This window comes from Danio rerio, chromosome 1, assembly GCF_049306965.1.
Source record: "Danio rerio strain Tuebingen ecotype United States chromosome 1, GRCz12tu, whole genome shotgun sequence".
Taxonomy (NCBI): Eukaryota; Metazoa; Chordata; class Actinopteri; order Cypriniformes; family Danionidae; genus Danio; species Danio rerio.
This window is the reverse complement of record NC_133176.1, coordinates 57,210,001-57,232,765: the sequence shown is the minus strand read 5'-3', so window position 1 is coordinate 57,232,765 and position 22,765 is coordinate 57,210,001. Positions and strand designations below refer to the sequence as shown.

Genomic DNA, 22,765 nt, shown 5'->3' with positions numbered 1-22,765 from the left:
AGATGTGGTATAAAGTAAAAAGCTTACATGCTCAATAGCGTCTTCAGGCAGGCGATGTCATTGCTGATGTCATTATCCGTCAGAGCTGTGGAAGACAAATGGATGACATTGAAAATCGACACACTGTAGTCCTGTTTTAGAGTCTTCTGCACTGACACTGTTTTTGCTATGTGTCTATCAACAGAAGGGTAGCCCAGGCACGCATGAAAAAGTAGCAGATGCTGAAATGCATGCAGACAATTTGATGGGATTCAATACTCTGTTTTGTAATTTCAATCTAATAACAATCTTAGAATTAAATTTACAGATGTTTAGGAAAAGTCAGGGTACTATAGTTATATACTATATATTTATACTATACTGTAGGGTCTTATTTTAATAAAGGAATTCAATTACAAAATGTAAAAGCTCAGTAGTTCTAGTCTTAAATTCTGGGTGAATCTGAAGCTGAGACTTTTATTTTAGTATGTTAATGTATTCCAATTAAAACGGGGGCAGGACTTTCTTATTTGCGCATCTTTTCTTTGTAACAAACTAACAATAAGAGCGGCGTGGCTAAAAATATATCGGCTGAAGTCAACAAAACTGACGTGAACAAAGGACGGCCACTCCAAATGTGGAGGCAAAAGAATTTGATTGAAGATCATTAAAACAATTCAGTGAATTAACTTAAGGATTAATTGTTCACCTAAAGAATAACAATGTGCACTTGCAAATTAAACATTGTAAGATTTGATTTCAAACAGACTTTAAGGGTGAAGCACCATATCTTCTTCTACTACTTTATTTCTAATACATGTATGTTTGTATACAAACAATACTCCTTGTGAAATAGTTTTTTCCTCACATTTAATTGTTAAATGATTGATTTATTTTATTTTCTTGACTACATTACTCACCCTTGCACCTAATGCCGCACAGATTTTGACTCTGCCCGGATCCAGAATTGCAGGCCACTCGGTTGCTAAGCTGGAAGATCCCGAAGAGAGTTGTGTCGAGACTTTGTTTTTCTTCTGAACTCTCGGAACTCTCAGAACTGCGATCAAATCGACCTGGCGAGTGCTTTTGGGGTCCATGGAAGGATCTCTTTCCTCTTCCGGGCTTGCCATGGCCTGGTTTTTTGCCAGGACTCTTGATGGTGTTGACCCGCTCAGTGTTGAACTTTGACAGACGCTCCACAGAGCAGACGACTGAAAGACAAACACAGAAACACTCTCAACATTTGCATCCCTACTAGTAATCACCTGACAGCGCTTAACCTTGCAAAACACTTACTTCTGGCGATGACGCCCAAATCTGCCTCATTGGTAGGCATGGTTACTCTAGGCACAGTCACGCTTCCAGTGACATTTGCAGGTTGACTTGATGTAAAATTTGCAGGTAGACTTGCAGTTACATTTGCAGGCACACTTGCAGTAGCATTTGCAGGTAGACTTGCAGTTACATTTGCAGGTAGACTTGAAGTTACATTAGCAGGCACGCTTGCAGTGACATTTTCAGGTGCAGGAGTGACATTTCTACGCACACGATCGTCTCTACCACCACTTCCTCCAGGATTTCCCCCCAGACCTGCCTGGAGTAGGGACTTCAGCTCGCATTTACCCACAGTCCGTCCTTCACTTACACTGGACACCAGAAGAACCAGTGCCAATGCAGCCAACATCTTCACTGACAGATTACTCTTCATCTTTGATATCTGGAGATTGGATACAGAGCAAAAGATTAATTCAATGAAAAGACCCAAATATTTTACTGTGCCAATAAAGTTCTTTCAGTGAAAGGACCTAACCCTATACCAGAACCTAAACCTAACAAAATGACATCGATAAACACGTAAAAAAATATGACAAAAATGCTAATCGATTTAATGTCAATTGACTACCTATAGATGTCAAAATGACATTAAACTGACGTTTAACATTGGCATCAAAAATCTATCAAAAAACGATACTGTAATCAATTTTTAAACACAAAAAGATCAGTTTGATGTTGTTTTGAAACCTAGGTAGTTTATGTGCATTTTAGGGATCCAAAATCCAGTGTAAATATGCAACTGAAGCTTTCAGATGAATAAAACTTTTCTTATAATATATTTTTTGTATATTTTGGTGGTCAAAAGGGCGTCAATGTGTGGATGTTAAGGTTTTGACATCAAATCGTTGGCATTTTTGACGTTTTTTTTTTTTTTTTTTCAATCACCAATAGCAACATTCTGAGTTCGCTTTCTGAAAAAAATATTTTTATAACCGCACATTTGGCTTTTCACCAGGGCTGTACACTTAGAAATACACCTTTGTACCATTTTTTACTTTTTTACATCCTTGTAGTACACTGAAATTGATCAAATATTTCTTGAACTTAAACGCCTAAGCTTAATTGATAATTTTGCTGGAAAAATGACAGAATACCATGAAGGAAACCAACAATCGCCAATAGCAAGTTTTAAAAATTGACTTTCAAAAAAAAATATACCAAACACCAAACTTTTGGCTTTTCACCAGGGCTGTACACTGAAAAATACACCTTTGTACCTCTTTTTATTTTACTTCCACCAAAATGAACCACTACATTGACTTTAAAAACGAATTGGACTTGCAAAAAAACTGTAATAAATAAGTTTTCTTTAATTATTTAAGGTATAACACGTGGCAGTAGTTTTTAAAATTGACACGCTTTAATTTAACAATTTAATTTAGCAAAATTCTGAGTTAAATTTCAGAAAATTTATTCCAATAACCACACCTTTGGCTTTTCACCAGGGCTGTACACAGGGTGAATATACCTTTGTACCAATTTAAAAAAACATTTAACATCATGGTACACTGAAAATATTACTCAGTTGATCAACTACTTCATCAAACTATTTCGTGAAGTTAAACTCTTAAAATAAATTACAATTTTGCTGTAAAAAAATGACAGAACACCATGAAGGAAAACAACAATAGCAACTTTCTAAAATTCACTTTTAGAAAAAATATACCAAGCACCAAACTTTTTGGCTTTTCACCAGGGCTGTACACTGAAAAAAACACCTCTGTACTATTTTTTATTTTACTACCACCAAAATGAACCAATACATTGACTTAAAAAATAACTAGCAAAAAAACTGTAATAAATAAGTTCTCTTCAATTCTTTTGGGTTTAACATCTTGAAGTACTTTTTAAAATTGTGACGCTTTAATTTAACAATTTTATTTAGTAGCATTTAGAAAAAATTCGCTTTTAGAAAAGATATTCCAATAACCACACCTGTGGCTTTTCACCAGGGTTGTATACTTAAAAATACACCCTTGTACCATTTTTTATTTTACTACCACCAAAATTAACCACCACATTGACTTTAAAAAATAACTTTGACTAGTGAAAAATGAATAATTAAGTTCTCTTTAATTATTTTAGTTATAACACGTTGAAGTAGTTTTTAAAAATAGTCACATTTTAATTTTAACAATTTAATTTAGCAACATTCTGAGTTCGCTTTCAGAATAAATATTCCAATATCCACAGCTTTGGCTTTTCACCAGGGCTGTACACATAGAAATACACCTTTGTACCAATTTCTTTAATTTGCAACCACCAAAATTAACAACTTGATCGACTTCTAAAAATTGCTTTGACTTGTTACACATAAAGAAATGAGCTAAAAGCTGTAATAAATTCTCTTGAATTCTTGTAGGTATTACACATTGAACTTGGTTTTAAAATGGTCACGTTTTAATGAACTTTTTTGATGTGTATTACAGATTTATGAGGCGAAAAAAAAGGATATATGGTAACTTCTATGACATTGATTGCAATGTAATGTTTTTAAAAGTCATAAAAGTCTTATAACCTTCAGAAACGCTTCAGGATTTCAATCAGTGACCTATAAATGGTTAAGATGCTAATGTGCACATTGTGAAAGCAGATAATGTACCAAGAAGGTACTATTTTTTGAAGCCACAATAGATTATTGAAACCTATTTATACATTATTACAAGTTGCAAATTTTGGCCAAAATTACAAAGCTATGCATTAGTTTATTTAGCCAAACAAATACATATGCAATATCAAAAATGAACAGAGTTGATTTTACCAGATGTCAATCTAGTCTTCTTTACTCTTGCTTTGCGCTGCTGCTTGTTTCCAGGCTCCGCTGTGTGTTGAATGTCTGAACATCGGGATTTTTATAGTAAACGGTGTTGTGATGACCTCACCGGATGTTACTTACCAAACCTGTTGATAAAGCATCTCATGACCAATAGGCAGGTATTGCAACATGCAGCTTTGTTTGCTGTGCAACTTTACAGAAGTGATCAGATGGAGGTGCTTCGTCACTTTTTCCTCTTGTCACTCAAGCTATTTTTAATCTGTGTAATTATAAGTTTGTGTTCCTGAAATTCCCAAGTACATGAGGGAATTTTAAATATTTGTTGTTACAAACTTTATCACTATACACCCTTTTTCAATGCAGATGTTCAAATATTTTTAAAGTAAATGTTTAGTTTTGGCACTATAGCACAATTTTTGTATGTTTTGTAATTAAAATTATATATGTAATACATCCACATAGCGTTATATATTTTTTGACATTTTAGTTTAAATTCCTTTTAACCTGTATTTGACTTAGCTTTACCCCATCCACATGCAGCCCATATTTTTTTGTTGGACTTTATTTACTTCAAAATGTATGTAAATGTTAAGAATACTTGTTATTCTTAAACTACTGCCTATAATTGACTAACTATCCAAACTATCCAAACAATCTACTGAATAATTGATTGACTAACAACAACATGACAATGTTTTTACGTTAACAATTAGCTAACAAAAGCTATTTATTTTCTCATATAACAAAAGGGCTGTTTTTATTCAGTTTAATGCAGTGCAATGTAAAATTGCATCTAGGGTTAATTTGATTTTACAAATTTAAGTAAATCACATTTTTTTACTGTGTTTTATTAAAGTTTTTATAAACATAGTATGCAAATAACATTTACTTAGAATGTTTACAATCACAAAAAAAGAAACAAATAGATAGAAAATAATAATTGATGGAAATTATAATAATAGAGAAATATTAGTGGTAGCTTTTTAAAAATAAATTTTAATAAATTTTAAAAAAAATTTAAAAAGGAGGGGGGGAATAAAAAAAAAACTAACCAATATAACCAATATAAAGGCAATAACTACAACAAAGATAAAGCCCCTGACAGCCTTTCAAAGATCAAGTAAGTATGTTTCGATTAATGCCCAGGACTGTTGGAAAAGGTCAAATATACAGTTGAAGTCAGAATTATTTGCCCCCTGTTTATTTTTTTCCACAATTTCTGTTTAACGGAGAGAAGATTTCTTCAACTCATTTCTGCACATACAGTAAGAGTTTTAATAACTCATCTCTAATAACTGATTTATTTTATCTTTGTCATGATGACAGTAAAAATATTTGACTAGATATTCTTCAAGACACTTCTATACAGCTTAAAGTGACATTTAAAGGCTTAACTAGGTTAGTTAGGTTAACTAGGCAGGTTAGGGTAATCAGGCAAGCTATTGTATAATGATGGTTTGTTCTGTACTATTGTCCTGACTATTAAAAAAATATAGCTTAAAGAGGCTGATAATATTGACCTTAAAATAGTGTTTAAAACAAGTAAGAAAAAAAATATTATCAGACATACTGTGAAAATTTCCTTGCTCTGTTAAACATCATTTGGGGAAATTTTAAAAAGAAAAAAAAATCAAAAGGGGCAAATAATTCTGACTTTATCAATACATGCATACATAACCTGTACAATTAAATATTATGTTTGTTTTTTATTTCATTTTTATATTTGCTATATATTATATACCCACATAGCTTTATATTTTTAGACGTTTAGGTAAAATTTTATAAACCTGTATTTCACTTAGCTTAAACCTATCCACATTATTCACAGAGCTTTTATTTGTATTTCACTTTGTGCAAATATCTAAAGTAGTATACACTGTTTGGGGGGGGGGGGGGGGGGGTTATTCTTAAACTACTGCACTGCAATGAATTATTGATTATGACTTACAACATGACAACGTTTTTACATTAACCGTTTCATGTTAACCAATTTGTTTTCTCATATAATATAAGGGCTGTTTTAAATCAGTTTAATGGATTGCTTAAATTAAAACTGCATTTAATGTAAATTAGATTTGACACAATTAAGTCAATCGCAGATTTTTTTTTCACATTATGATCACATTTTTACCAAATTCGAAATAAAAAAGTAACCAGTAACCTTTCTTGCATAAAAATGTTTTATCATAGATTTCAATAATTTCTGTCAACGCAATACAAACATTTTAACTTCACTAGAATTAAAACATAGATGTATAAAATATAGACATAAAATCTGATTGATAAATTGATATTTTTTATATTTCTCTTGATTCATCATGTTTATTTTTTTTTTAATAACATCATTTTCCATAATTTGGGTGGACACATTTTTTAACTTTGGTCTTAATTATTTTTCATAATTTCTTTTTTTTAACCCAGGAAGCCCATTTCTGCCTCAAGATAAATAAAAACCCAATTATTGTCACTTTTTATCCCAGAAATCTGAAGTATAAAGTCACAATTCCAAGTTATAAGGTCAATTCTGAGCTATAAATGGAGAATTCTGGGATATAAAGTTGCAAAAACCTTTTTTATTTTTTATGCATTGACGAACTTATAGAGCACTGTAAATATTCACTGTATGTAAGGTTTGTAAATGTGAAACAAATAAAAATTCAGGTTAAGATACCATCTTTACACAAAATGCTTAGGTATAACCATGTGGTCAAAGAGCTGTGTGATTATTACATATTACGTCAGAAGGAAGTCAAGTGTAGCATAATTTATTTAAGGTTTATTGTGATTTATTTAGTTGAATGAGGATGAGGAATGAGGGAAAGTCCAGACCGGTTTTGTCCTCCTAGTCCTATTATGTCATTTAGTGCAGAGAGCCGCAGAGTTTCGACAGTAATTAATACTGAACAATTGCATCAAATGGTGTAACAGAGCTGTTTTGGCAAGAAAAACGTACAAATTATAATAATTACATTTATTTTCTGCTAAAAAAGAAGTACTGTTCATTTTTAGGTAATTAAGTTACAGTTAGTTATAATATACTTACCTTCAATTGAACAGTTCTGTATAAATCAGTTCAGACGAGCTGAGAAATTATGTAAGTATAGATATTTTTGTTATATTTTATGGATAATTATATTATATTATTATATTATATTATAATTATATTATATTATTCAAGATTGTTAGATGTATCAATACGGTTACTGCATATGCTTATGTTACTGCATATGTTCTTCTGGAGAAAGTCTTATTTGTTTTATTTCGGCTAGAATAAAAGCAGTTCCTAATTTTTTAAACACCATTTTAAGGTCAATATTATTAGCCCCTTTAAACAATAGTTTTTCGATAGTCTACAGAACAAACCATCGTTATACAATAACTTGCCTAATTACCCTAACCTGCCTAGTTAACCTAATTAACCTAGTTAAGCCATTAAATGTCTCTTTAAACATAGAAGTGTCTTGAAAAATATCTAGTCAAATATTATTTACTGTCATCATGGCAAAGATAAAATAAATCAGTTATTAGAGATGAGTTATTAAACTATTATGTTTAGAAATGTGCTGAATAAAATCCCTCCGTTAAACAGAAATTAGGGAAAAAATAAACAGCAATTGGTCAAATACATGAAAAATGGCTATACAAATGACATAATGGCATTGAAGATGACATTATCATAGTGTATTTGTGCTAGGTTAAAACCATCATCCGACTGATTTAAGGTCAGATTCTTACATTAAATCTCAAATATATGTTAGACTAGCTGGTGATCTTTCATGCTGAATAATTGAGAAACAAAGATCAGTTGCCCTTTAAGCTGACTACTTACATTTGAAGTCAGAATTATTAGCCCCCCTTTCAATTTTTTTTTCTTTTTAAATATTTCCCAAATGATGTTTAACAGATTCGGGAAATTTTCACAGTATGTCTGATAATATTTTTTCTTCTAGAGAAAGTCTTATTTGTTTTATTTCGGCTAGAATGAAAGCAGTTTTTAATTTTTTGAACACCATTTTAAGGTCAATATTATTAGCCTCTTTCAGCTGTATTTTTTTCAATAGTCTACAGAACAAACCACTGTTATACAATAACTTGCCTAATTACCCTAACCTGCCTAGTTAACCTAATTAACCTAGTTAAGCCTTTAAATGTCACTTTAAGCTTTATAGAAGTGTCTTGAAAAATATCTAGTCAAATTTTATCTGCTGTCATCATAGCAAAGATAAAATAAATCAGTTATTAGAGATGAGTTATTAAAACTATTATGTTTAGAAATGTGCTGAAGAAAGCTACTCTCAGTTAAACAGGAAACGGGGAAAAAATAAACGAGGGTCTGATAATTCAGGGGGGCTAATAATTCTGACTTCAACTGTATATCTTGCAAATTAACAAGAGAAATATGCACTGTCATTAAAGATTTCATTAGAATTTGTTTTATTATGTTAAAAAAAGGACAACACAGAAGCTCAGCACTGTCGCCTCACAGCAAGGTTTAATTTCCTGCTGGGTCAGTTGGCTTTTCTGTGGGGAGTTTGCATGTTCTTGGCCTGGGTTTTCTTCCGGGTGTTCCGGCTTCCCCCACAGTCCAAACACATGCGCTGTAGGTGAATTGGGTAAGCTAAATTGGCTGTAGTGTATACAAGTGTGTATGGGTGTTTCCCAGTACTGGGTTGCAGCTGGAAGGGCATCTGCTGTTTAAAATGCAAGCTGGATAAGTTGGCGGTTCATTCCGCTTCAGCATTGGCCCCTGATAAATAAAGGGACTAAGCCGGAGAAAAATGAATGATTTATTGTTGGAAAAATAAATCTTAACTGATCTTCATTATTATTTATTGCAAAATGTTTGACCCAGCTGTCATAAAGTGCCAAGCATACTTCGGAAACTTTTCTTAATTCACGAGTTTGCCATAAACCGTGCAAGGTAATCTTGATGTTCACTATGAAGTGAATGTAGATCAGCCACTGATTATACGCATGCAGACGACTATCAGTGACTCGACAGACTGGTTAGCAAATCTTCTTGTGTCATTGTTCATGTGAAAATGCTTAGTCATTTCATCAGTCTACCACTGAACTCTGTTGGAAACTATATATAGCAACAGTTTGGATGACCGTGTACTGTATAGGGAAATGCAGAAGGCTGTACATCTTACAGTATACATTTCAAATGCACACATAACTGTAACTGTAGTGATCGAACTTCTACATAGAGTTGAAAACAAAATTATTAGCCCCCCCCTGTTTATTTTTTCCCCAATTTCTGTTTAACAGAGAGCAGATTTTTTTTCAACTCATTTCTGCACATGATAGTTTTCATAACTCATCTCTAATAACTGATTTATTTTATCTTTGTCATGATGACAGTAAATACTAGACTAGATCTTTTTCAAGACACTTCTGTACAGCTTAAAGTGACATTTAAAGGCTAAACTAGGTTAATTAGGTTAACTAGGCAGGTTAGAGTAATTAGGCAAGTTATTGTATAACGATTGTTTGTTCTGTAGACAGTCTGAAAAAAAACTTGCTTAAAGGGGCTAATAATACTGACCTAAAAATGTAAAACTTCTTTTTATTCTAGCCAAAATAAAACAAATAAGACTTTCTCCAGAAGGAAAAATATTATCAGACACACTGTGAAAATTTCCTTGCTCTTTTAAACATCATTTGGGAAATATTAAAAAAAGAAAAAAACATTAAAAAGGGGGCGATTATTTCTGACTTCAACTGTATGTGACCTCCTGTAACGAGTACTCATTTATTGCATTTCAATAATGATCCTTCCTTTAGATTTTTGTGTATTTGTTTTGCAATCCGTTGTTTATACAAAGGTTAATTTAATATTTAAACGTTATTTGTGGTGTTTAGGTTAAACAGTTTGATATTTTTTGGTCGTGCTACGTTTTAATTGAAAACAAGAAAAATAAAATCACTGCATTGATGAGGACACAATAACAAAAAAAATAATAATACATGGAATACAATTACAAAAGTGAGAAAATTAAAAAATATTTACAAAGCCTCAATCGCTAAAAAAAGTTGAATGACAAGAGTGTGCAAAGCAGTAATCAAAGCAATAGGTGGCTACTTTGAAGAACCTAGAATAGACATTTTTTCAGTTTTATCACACTTATTTGTTTTGTATATAATTCCACATGTGTTCATTCATAGTTTTGATGCCTTCGGTGTCTACAGTTTTTATAGTCATGAAAACAAAGCAAACTCTTTGAATGAGAAAGTTTGTCCAAACTTTTGGTCTGTACTGTATATACAGTTGAAGTCAGAATTATTCGCCCCCCTGTTTATTTTTTCCCCAATTTCTGTTTAACGTTGAGCAGATTTTCTTCAGCACATTTCTGCACATAATAGTTTTAATAACTCATCTCTAATCACTGATTTATTTTATCTTTGCCATGATGACAGAAAATAATATTTGACTAGATATTTTTCAAGACACTTCTGTACAGCTTAAAGTGACATTTAAAGGCTTAACTAGGTTAATTAGGTTAACTAGGCAGGTTAGGGTAATTAGGCAAGTTATTGTATAATGATGGTTTGTTCTGTAGATTATCGGAAAAAAAATTGCTTAAAGCAGCTAACAATTTTGTCCTTAAAATTATTATTTTTTTTAATTAAAAATTGCTTTTATTCTAGCTGAAATAAAACAAATAAAACTTTCTCCAGAAGAAAAAAATATTATCAGACATACTGTGAAAATTTCCTGAATCTGTTAAACATCATTTAGGAAATATATAAAAAAGCAAAAAAATTCAAGGGGGGTGGGGGGGGGGGGGGGGGGGGGGGGGTGGGAGTGGGGTAGTAATTCTGACTTTATATATATATTTATATAAGTCCCTCCAGCATGTGCTGGGACTTCCCCGGGGTCTTCTCCCAGTGGGACATGCCTGGAACACCTCCCTTGCAGGCCCAGCCCTAACCAATTTGGCACCCTAGGCAAGGTTTCAGGTGGCGCCCCGTCACATCGCAGTAAACTCCACTGCTAGTGTATAGTCATAAGAACATAACAGCTTTTTGATCAACTACTACAAGCTGGGAAAACGTCAGATAAATATGCCAATGCAATTAACGTTATTGCTGAATAGATCTAATATTTACACATTTGCTTGAGGAAGTAATGATGGGGGTAGTTACATTACTATTACTATTTTCCATAACATCTATGCCCTTTCATAACATTAGCTGACGTTAAAACTAATAGATAGCACTATATTTATTGATTAGCAATGTTATGCCATATCTGTCAACGTTGGGATGTAAAAAATATGGGACAACAAATAGATTTAAATGATAGAATACATAGCAAACAATAGAGAATATCTACAATAAAATTGTAGAAACAACAAAATTCTTGAGTTTTTTTTTTTTTAGATATCTTAGTTGTTTTATAGGTGCATGATGGCTTAGTGGTTAGCACTGTCACCTCACATCAAGAAGGTTGCTGGTTCGAGTCCTGGTTGGGACAGTGGGCATTTCTGTGTTTGCATGTTCTCTGTGTTGGCGTGGGTTTCTCCCGGGTGCTCCGGTTTCCCCCACAGTCCAAACACATGCGCTATAGGTGAATTGGATGACACACACCCATAGTGTATAAGTGTGTGTGTTAATGAGTGTGTTGTTTCTCAGTACTAGGATCCAGCTGGAAGGGCATCCGCTGCATAAAAAACATATGCCAGAATAGTTGGCGGTTCATTCCACTGTGGTGACCTCTAAAAATAGAGACTACGCAGAAGACAAATGAATGTTATAGGATTGATCATTTTACACACCCTCATCCTACCGTGAAATCTGCGAGAGAACAAGCTGAACAATGAGCAGGAACACGATCATTCGTGACGGCATGAGTATTGAATATCAGGAAAGATTTGAGCCGTTCCACAATTGTCTGACAAAATAAACTGCGAATTGTTTGTTGTGTGTAAAGCGAGGTGTCAGTTTGCAGGAATGTCAGACGGGTCCAAGGAGTGCTTGAGCTATTTTGGTGTTGTCAGTGTGAGATGATTGCCAGTCAGCATGACTAGGGGTTTTCACATCAACACACACACGTCACAACACTGACGTCAGACCGATGTGATTATATCAAATAAAATTAAATATGTTCCCCACACAACATCCTTTGTCTGAAAGAGATTCAAAGGCAGTCGGAGATTACTGCTCGATTGTGTTTGTTTGATCGTCTATCCATTGATATATTTCCATATTTGCACAGTTAGCCCATGTATGATGCAGATTTTACTCACATTCTGCTTTGATGTAAATCTAAATCAACACAACGGCATGGATTGGTGAGCTTATCATTAACCTCCAGCACACTCACCTTTACTTAAAGTATATTGCGAAGAAAAAAAAAATGGTAGTATTGGTGGTGAAAGAGAGGACTGTGTGTTTTAGTGTCTGCGTCAAATGAGACTTACAAAAGTTCAGATGTTAAATGTGTGTAAAGTGTATAAATATTTAGCAACTTAACTTTCATATAGGCCTGTCACAATAATCAATATGTGGACTTATCACACAACACATGGACATGATCTCAATCATTTTTGGTAATGCAATATCGCTGACTGTGCATCTCTATTGGAGGTGTCAGAGTCCGTATGGTTAAAAAACACTGTAGTTTATTCAATCTTTCATTTTCCTTTCAGCTTAGTCTCTTTATTAATCTGGGGTCACCACAGTGGAATGAACCACCAACTTATCCCGCATATGTTTTAAGTAGCGAATGCCCTTCCAGCTGCAACCCATCACAGGGAAACAACCATACACACTCATTCACACACATACACTACGGACAATTTTAGTTACCCAATTCACCTGTACCGCATGTATTTAGACTTGTGAGGGAAATCGGTGAAAACCCCCGCGAACAAGGGGAGAACATGCAAACTCCACACAAAAAATACCCAACCTACTGCATCACCGCCTCACCCTGCAATTGAATTCATTAAGGTTAATTAATCATAAAGGCTTCTCAACACCGCGGCATGGAACAAAACTGCTGCAACTAAACAAAGTTATGCCAAGTGTGCGCTGGTTTAAGGTTCCGAGCTTGTACACTGAGGTTAACACACACACACACACACGGCTTAACTATGGCTGATGCTATTAACTGAGGGCCGTTCACATTTTGCATCTTTTGCACGTGCAAATTCGCTTCCAGTGGAGGTGCACGGCTTGTGCTCGCATATTGTGAGTGACGTGTGCGCGCTGCACCACACTCACGCTTTTTATACACATTTCGACTCGCATGCAAAAAGGAAAAAAATACAAAATAATAATGCCAAACATTTGTGTAATATGGTTGATCTGAAGTGCCTTTCGGACAGACATCTAGCAGCCTTTGACTACATTAGTTCTCTTTAAAAGGGAAATACTTACATGAGAAAATACTTATAATAGATTTACATTAGACAAATGCTGTTTATTTGTTTGTTTGTTTATTTATTTATTTAATTAATTAATTAATTATATGTTATTTGTTTATGTATTCTTTATTAATTAATTTATTATGTATATGTTTATGTGTTTGTTTGTTTTATTTATTTATTTGTTTTTATTTATTATGTATTTGTTTATGTGTTTGTTTGTTTTATTTATTTGTTTGTTTTTATTTATTATGTATTTGTTTATGTGTTTGTTTGTTTTATTTATTTGTTTGTTTTTATTTATTATGTATTTGTTTATCTGTTTGTTTTATTTATTTGTTTGTTTTTATTTATTATGTATTTGTTTATGTGTTTGTTTGTTTTATTTATTTGTTTGTTTTTATTTATTATGTATTTGTTTGTTTTATTTATTTATTTTTTATTTGTTTGTTCGTTTGTTTATTTATTGTTTATTTATTTATTATTTGTTATTTGTTTATTTATTCATTATTTTTATTTTTCAGATTAAATTGATCACTTATTTAAATGTCAAAAACTTTTTTTCAATTATTGTCAAGTCCAAAGAGAAATGGACTATTGTTTGTTTTTTATTATTATTTTGTGTTGTACAGTATTATTTGGTTACTGAGTAGCAATTAATAACAGTTTAAAATATAAAGAGTTTCCATGTGATTTTAGAAACTAGCAGTTTTAAAATCGATGAATGCATGATAACCGCGAAACCATGATTATTCCTCTATTATCGTACAGCCCAAAGCTATAATCGTTGCATCCCTACAGACAACCTCTGCAACTATTACACAGTGTATACAAAAACATTTGACACAACTTAAAATTGTTAGGAAACTTGCTACAGTACTTTTTTTTTTAATTGACTCAACTTTTAAAGGGGACCTATTATGCCCCGTTTTATAAGATGCAAGTCTCTGATGTACTTGTATGTGAAGTTTCAGTTCAAAATCTCGAGTTCAATACCTCGCAGGTCATGTTTTGTAAGTCTTTGAAACTTCCCATTTCAGGCTTTGATCTAAATTGTGCCTATTTGGTGACTCGTCGCTTTAAATTCAAACAAGATTTTACTTTTTTCAAAAGGGGGTGGAGCTACAATTGCCTGTGTATCAGCATAGTGGCAGATTTAAAAACAGAACTAAGGTCTAATGCTAATAAGGGAGAAATGGTCACTAATGGGCGGGGCTTTCCCCTTTGTTGACACGTACAAAGGGAGAATGTCAATCAAAGTGTTTCTGCAGACTGTTTATATCAAGTGTGATTATAAAACATAAGATTAATACATTTTTAGCATTAGAAGATATTCACATACTGCTGCCACACAACAGTGTTTAAACCACTTATAAATTGATTTGTGCACAATAGAAGCCCTTGAAGTGGCCTTACAAATTTGAGTTGATAACCTTTTTTTACAGTGTCCAAATGGATAGAGTTCCTAGTATTAATCTCGTGCGAAGAGTGCTTTAGATGACACTTTGACAGATCTGCTGTGTCATTGTACAACCACATTTCACCAAAATAAACAAATACTTATTTCCTCATGCCAAAAGACTTTTGTTTCTAATTGTGATTGGAGCTTTATACTTATTTCTGCTCCTCCAGATCATGAACACAACGTACAAACAATTCCACCTGTATAAAGCCGGTAAAAATCGAAGGCTTTATATTGCTTAATGTACATGATTGAACACCAAATTCAGTATATTGTATATTATTATTTTAAAATGATTAAAATAAAATCAGTCATATCCTTCCTAACTGTTCATGTATGGGAGGAAATATTTCACACAACTTAACGTTTTGTCTATACTCTAGTTAATCTGCTCATTTGTATGATTATAATTCTGTAGCACTTTACAATATTGGTGCACTAATATGCAATAATTAATGCTTAACTATTGAACAGATAAAACCATTTATTAATGATTAACGAGCAACAAATGAACATATTTCTATATGAAGAGTTTAGATCAGGGGTGTCCAAACTCAGCCCTTATTATTTTACATCTTGTAAAAAAAAAAAAAAAAAAAAAGAAAGCATTTTAGGTCCTCTTTAATTAATGCATATTAGGGCACCCATATTGTAAAGTGTCACCAAATATTTCTAATAAAAATATACCGAATTATTCGCCCCCTTTTATTTATTTATTTATTTTTAATATTTACCAAATGATCTTTAACAGAGCATGGAAATTTTCACAGTATGTCTGATAATATTTTTTCTTCTGGAGAAAGTCTTAGTTGTTTTATTGTGGCTAGAATAAAAGCAGTTTTTAATTTTTAATGAACCATTTTAAGGTCAATATTATTAGCCTCTTTAAGCAAATTTTTTCCGATAGTCTACAGAACAAACCATCATTATACAATAACTTGCCTAATTACCCTAACCTGCCTAGTTCACCTAATTAACCTAGTTAAGCCTTTAAATGTCAGCTGTATAGAAGTGTCTTGAAAAATATCAAGTCAAATATTATTTACTGTCATCATGACACAAATAAAATAAATCAGTTATTAGAGATAAGTTATTAAAACTATTTTCATGTTTAGAATTGTGCTGAATAAATCTGCTCTTTTTTTAAGAGAAATTGGGGGGAAAAATAAACAGGGGGGCTAATAATTCTGACTTCATCTGTATAAACCCAATTTGTTCTTTCTACATAACTCTATTAAAGCATTCAGAAAAGTTAAGCATAAAGCAATAATACGTTAAACGTTTTTCATGTTAATCTTTGAATCCCCCCTATCGACTGAACATCCTATTATTTGCTAAACATTTGTGCATACAGTATATCTGTATATAGCCTATTTATATGTCCTAAGCATGCCTTTGTAAGGTGGCTGAGGAATGATTAAATTAGACGGTGCTTTGACAGATGTGCTGTGTCATTGTACGACCACATTCCACAAAAACAAACACACAATATTTCCTCAGTGCAAGTGCTTTTGCTTTTAATTGTGATTGGAGCTTTATGTGGAGCGTGAACATGGGCTGCATGTCTCTCATCTCTGCTGCTCCTCCAGCGGTTTTGGGTGCGAATACAATGTGAACTTCTGGAAACCAGTGTCTGTGCGAAAACAATAATACAAATAAGACATTAGCATGAGTGTCTGCGGTGTAAAACTTCATCCCCTGTGAGCTCCTCTCACTGTTACTGTGAGACACTGAGATTCTTGTATTTGTTTACTGCACAAGCGCTCAGTAAAATACTGCATACATTCAGTTCACAGTCTTGTTATACGCACTGTATTGTCAGTCATTTTACACCACCTAACACTATTCAAGTTTTAGAAACAACAACAAATAATAACTTCTAGTTGATCATTTGGTATCAAAAGTGGCTTATATGAAAGGCAAAGGCCTTTATTTTAACAAAATAAACGACCCAGACTCATTCTGATAACGTACTCCCGATGACGTTTCTGGAGTCTGCGAAATACATCACGGGAGGTACAGATTTTTGCAGTTTTTGTTTTCGCGAATCCACGAGAGGCTTCTGTGTGTGCTTTTTCGGATCTCAAATATCTCTCGCGAGTACTGTTCGCGCCCGTGCTGTTCTCGCATAAACCCACCAGAGGCCGCTGTCTAACGACCGTCTGCTTGACTGACTGAATGATTGACTGGGCGACCGGCCAATCGACTGACCCACCTTCCTCCTTCCCTAAACCCAACCAATTTTACCGACTGACCCGCCCACCCGCTTACTTCCCTAAACCCAACCAACAATTTACAAAAGCCGTCCAGAAAAAGAAAAGCCCTCGTCTGATTTTTACCACGTTTTCGGATTTTACCACATTCTCACCCTCTTGTTCATTTGTTCATTTTATTTTTTGGATTCTGTTTTTGTCTTACCTGATTTCTAGAATTGCTCTATCCCGGACTCGAACATGGTCATCGGTGTTGTGGTCAACTCCTCTCTGCAGCTCAAGTCTGTCGACGTACACGACGAGCTAGCTGGAAAAACTGGTTGCAGCAGGAAAGCCCTAAGCAGTCAGCCAGTAAGCGCAAAAAGAAAGGCATCATACCGCCCAGTAGAGTTAGTTAAAAAAATTATACATACCTCCAGCTACATAATTCGTGGTCTCCAGAAACGTCCATGGGACTACCTTTTCAGAATGAGCCAAGTTGAAAATAAAATACGATCATGCCTTGATTTTTTAATTATTACATTAGGACAGTAAGGTCTGACTTTGCTTAGCCAAAGTTCTTGTCACTAAACAGAAATAATGTAATGAAATAATTAGGTGGACAAGTGTCTTGATACCTCAGGCTGTTGATGTTGCCATCCACTCTGCAGATCTCTTACATGCCCCCATACTGAATTTAACCCCAAACCATGATTTTTTCCTTCACCGAACTTGACTAATTTTTGTGAGAATCTTGAGCTCATGCTGGTTCCAGTAGGTCTTCTGCAGTATTTGTGATGATTGGGATGCAGCTCAACAGATGATTCATCTGAAAAATCTTCAGCCACCTTTCCAAATGATCAAATTGAAGTCAAGTTATTATTTGTTGCTCTTACAACTGGGATCGACAACAAGACTTTTGTCAGGTAGTGTACAGTATTCTACTGTAATCAAAGTACTGTGTTCACAGCGATCAGATTGATTTCCACATTGAGGTATATGTCGATCCTTCCCCTGACGATCAGTTCCCTATGCTTTCCTGTCTATAAGCTCTACTGTCCTATCAATTAAAGGTGAAACCCCCCAAAAATAATTATGAAAAAAAAAGTTCAAGTACAATAACCAGCTCACCACATATTTTTAAAATACCTCCTGTCTCTTTAACCAGTTAAACTCTGCTGCTATTTTGGGATTTCTGTCTGGATTTTGCCTACCCAAATTTAAAAGCTTCCCAAATCCACATGCAGAGGTATAAATGCAAAAATTTGGTATTATTTTAAAGAAAACCATTTGAATTTTCATAAAACACTATTGAAAGTGTTTAAAATATCTGTATATGTTGTCTATGTTATAATAAACACCTAAAAAAAGAGGCGCTTTTGTATTTTTTTTTTTAGAAACTCAAGTTTGAAAGTGTCCCTTTTAGGTTGTGTGTGGTCTAGCGTGCTGTAATTAATTTTGCTGGTTCCTGCACATGTCTTTAATCATAGGAAAAAAAATGTCTCTACCATAATCTATGCAAAAGTTATTGCATTCCAACTGATGAGAGGTGCTGTACAAGCCAAAGAGACCGATCCTTGTTTTCATATTTCACTATTTTTTTGTTTGATCAAACATAATTCACTGTGTTTGGACCACATCAGACATAAAAAAGGATTGCTTATGCACATCACCTCAAAAACAGAGGAGAATGGCCCTGAAGCACACAGCATAAGGTAAGAGATGACAGCTGTCTGTGCTATCTGGGGCTGCTTATTGATCATGAATGTATTTTCACTTCTGCGCTATGGAAACACCGCGATTCATTCGACAACTGTTTGATATGTGAATATAATTCAGTAAAAAGAATGCTAGAACCGTATGAGCACCCGCAAGAGCTTTCATTTGAGCTATAACTTGTACATGTTTCATTTTTGAATCATATGAAAATGAAGCAATGTTCAATACCCAGCTGGGGTCTCCAAAATACTGTGTATTTATGTGTAAATAACTTTTGTACGATAGAATAAAAACCAAAGTGATGCATATGTGCATAAAATATAGATTCTACACTTTCAAATGAAACCACTTAAGGGGGTCTGGTGCAATGCTAGCCCTTTAAATCTCAAAGCAAAAGTCGATGATTTCGAAAGTCAATGACGTTCGAATAACCGAGTTTAACTGGTTAACATCCACAACAGCACTGAGAAATGATGGGTTTGAAAATGGTGTTTCAGTTCATTCAGAACAATTTGCTTTTGTATAATGTTATTATTATTATTAGCAGTATTATTTATTATATTATTACGATATTTATATTTGTTTTATTAAAAACAGGCTTAGATTTGTCCACCTGTCAGGTTTTAGACCATATGGGGCACAGCATGTGTTTTAGGATATAACTCAGGTTTTTGAGCACACTTCGTTATTATTGTTAATTTATTCGTTTGCTGGAAATTAGACCTGAATTCAGAAATAGTTTTGAAATGAATATTTGCGCTTAACAAACGAAATTAATTATGTATAGGCTAATGGATGTCTGTGTGTACAAGGTTTCCCTATCCACGAGAGCGAAAGTGAAAGTAAATTATGAGATGCCTTGTCTCTCATCCTCGCGCTGTAGATGCTCTGTTTAACTGTTTTCTTGCTAGTGAAATGCTCAGTTTCTCCACTTACACTTATTTTACGTCAAGTAAATAGCAAATGCGCTATGGCGCGATGCAACTGGCTCTTAAAGGGAATGGGAGACAAGACTCTGATTGTTTTATTCTCAAAACACACCTATAACTTGTTAGGAAAATAAACTCCGTCCTTTTTCCGTCCTTATATTAGAAAAAGTGGATTCTGACACGCCCTGAAAGCGTTTGCGTCCTGCGTTTTGCACTTTGCGCATGGACCGTCAAAATAGAGCCCAATGGGTTTACTCACTTATCTAAAGTAACTAATTACTTTTTACAGTGTACTAACTGTTTATATCGGAGGAAGTGCTTAACATGCAATTTAACATGTTCATATTCTGAGTTAATCTGCTCATAAGGCATCGAATAAGATGTATGGTGTGTTTAGTCTGAATAAAAAACGTTATTAAAGCATGCAGTCAAGTTTTACAAGCATAAAGTAAATCTTTGAATGTCACCTGTTAACAGAGCATCCTGAAATGCGTAGATGTATATACTGTTGTGTCTACAAGTAGCAAAGCACGCCTTTATAAGGCGGCTGAGGAATAATTAATGAAGAAATAAGCTTTCCAACAACACCACTCCCGATTATCCAGGGCGGGAGATCAAGTTCACCAGCTTCACAAACAGGATATTTGGCAAGAAATAAGGTGAGTGTTGCAAAACATCAAGTAAAGGATTTTCAACTTAATCTTCAGCATTAGTGACTCTAAAAGAAAGGTTTCCAAGCATTTAATATATCCAGCTGTAAATATATGAGGCTTATACATGCAAATACATTAAAATATAAAAAAAGGTGAGTTTTCTACTGACTTTTCTGTGCATTTCTTGAGTTTGATGGATGTGTTTCTCGCCGTTCAGACAGAAGTGAGGCCTGCAGGGCAAGCTGATCCCAATTTGCCCTCTGAAAACACTTCCCTGCTTTACATTCATAATAACACTGCAGGTCTGGAGCCTTCAGCGTCATTCTGAGGAAGAAAAATGTAGATATATTTATTTAAAGCAGAAAAGACTCAACAGATTAATATTCAGACGAGTGCCCTGGCCAAAATCTACCAGACAAACACTTAAAACAACTGCAAATCATAGCATCACTCTCCATTTGATGAGCGATTGACCTAAAATGACTTAAAAATTATTTAGTAATTTCAGTTTATATTGAAGAATAATCCAACCAGACGGAGCTGCGTATGAGTAACTATAACCTGGATGGCTTCATAACACCCAGCGCCTCTGTATGCTTTTACCGTCTCAGGGTCACCATTAGGTCCCTTCAGAGATGCCTGCTTTTACTGGCAGCTGTGCTAGCGGTCTGACCATTCCCACAGCCATGATCAGCTCAGACAGCGATGCAAGATGGTGTAGTAAACTAATTGTTGTAATAGTAAAGCTTATTTAAGCAGTTTTGATCTCTTATGAACTTCACAACATGCAAAAATGTCATAGTGGCCAAACTACTACTGTTAGAAAAGTGAGTTCTCGGTGTGTGTTTAGTGGAGATGGACATGCTACATCAGTCTCAGTGTTGTCTCTTTAAGGATTCTAAATAAAAATGGTCTAAAGTGACCTCTGGCGGCCATACAGTGAACTGCAGTCTAGCAACAATGTGGGTTACACTTTAGTTTAAATCGCAATACACACTATTCACTACTGACGTATTACCTGCCTTTTATTGAGATATTAACTGTTTATTAACACTTATAAAGTATGATCTTATTTTACATCCCTAAATCTACCCCATACACACACCTAAACCAAACTGCTGAATTATTAACTATCAATAAGCAGCTAATTAGTGGTTGATTAAGCTAAAAGTCTTGGTTAATTGTTTGCTATTAGTGTGATTTGCACATTATAAATTGTCATTTGATGCAAATATTTGAAATATTATCAAAATAATGGTATATATAAACAGGAAGAGGAGGATCCTAATAATTTATTTCTGTGTAATTGCTGTAGTCTGTGTTTGTCTCACCGGTCCAAATGTGAGCTGACCGCATGAACTCTTCCAATCTGACCAGGATAAAGTCCTATAACATCTCTGCCCTGGCGATGAACGCTGGAGAAACACAGTAAAGCAAGCATGAAAAGGCTTAAATCATAATATATTTAATTCATATAGCGCCTTTAAAGGGACAGTTCATCCAAAAACATTACAATTCTATCATCGGCCACATCCATATCACCCTGCAGCCCAAGACCGGGTACTCAATCAAGCTAAGCAGGGCTGAGCCTGGTCAGTACCTGGATGGGAGACCAAATAGGAACACTAGGTTGCTGTTGGAAGTGGTGTTAGAGAGGCCAGCAGGGGGTGCTCAACCTGCGGTCTGTCTGAGTCATAATGCCCCAGTATAGAGAAGGGGACACCATACTGTAAAGGCTGATTTATACTTCTGCGTCAAACACCGGCGTATGCTACGGCGCTGACGCATAGCCCTTCGCCGTCGCCATCGCCGTCACTGACGTGCACCTCTCAAAAAATGTAACTACACGTCGCAACGACGCGTAGCGTAACCTCTGTGATTGGTCGGCTCGGTAGTGCTGACGAGTCTGGGCGGGACCGAGAGCCGCGCGAATGGCTCGACGTTGCGCGAGCGATTGTTTACAAGTGTGGAGTCCCGTGAAGGAGCTCCGGATGGAAAGTTTTGTTTTGTGTTTACCTCATAGTTAAAGTTGCTGCACGTCCGCCGGTTTCTGCCTCAAAATGAGCGAGTTTGAGCCACTTGTACCTCCCGGAAGTGTTCAGGAAAAGCAAAAAAGTAGCGAAGAAACTCGACACAGAGGAACATTTACACCTCACTGCCAACTAGTGGTTCGGAAGTGTTAATGCAGACCGACAGAGACAGCGCGCAGAAGTATAAATGCACAGCCACGCACGTTGCCTGCGCCGTGAGTTACGCCAGTTACCTGACGCAGAAGTATAAACCAGGCTTAAGTGGGCGCCGTCTTTCGCATGAGACGTTAAACCAAGGTCCTGACTCTCTGTGCTC

General features: G+C 34.7%; 1 protein-coding gene across 3 annotated transcripts in view; it reads right to left on the bottom strand.

The window, feature by feature from the left end:
- The window catches only part of LOC141375094 (uncharacterized), a 30,742-nt gene that overhangs the window by 3,100 nt on the left and 4,877 nt on the right, over nucleotides 1-22,765 (bottom strand). The window contains exons 3-7 of one of the 3 annotated variants that reach the window (XM_073906270.1): nucleotides 21,751-21,834; nucleotides 20,589-20,743; nucleotides 1,276-1,696; nucleotides 900-1,190; nucleotides 28-85 (exon numbers count right to left, since the gene is read on the bottom strand). In XM_073906270.1, the coding sequence (XP_073762371.1) occupies nucleotides 28-85; nucleotides 900-1,190; nucleotides 1,276-1,696; nucleotides 20,589-20,708 (890 nt within the window). In that variant the 5' untranslated portion in view covers nucleotides 20,709-20,743; nucleotides 21,751-21,834. Of the gene's footprint in view, nucleotides 1-27; nucleotides 86-899; nucleotides 1,191-1,275; nucleotides 1,697-4,075; nucleotides 4,142-14,055; nucleotides 16,560-20,588; nucleotides 20,744-21,750; nucleotides 21,835-22,765 lie in introns of those variants that run through there. The other 2 variants (XM_073906271.1, XM_073906272.1) reach the window with 2 other exon arrangements.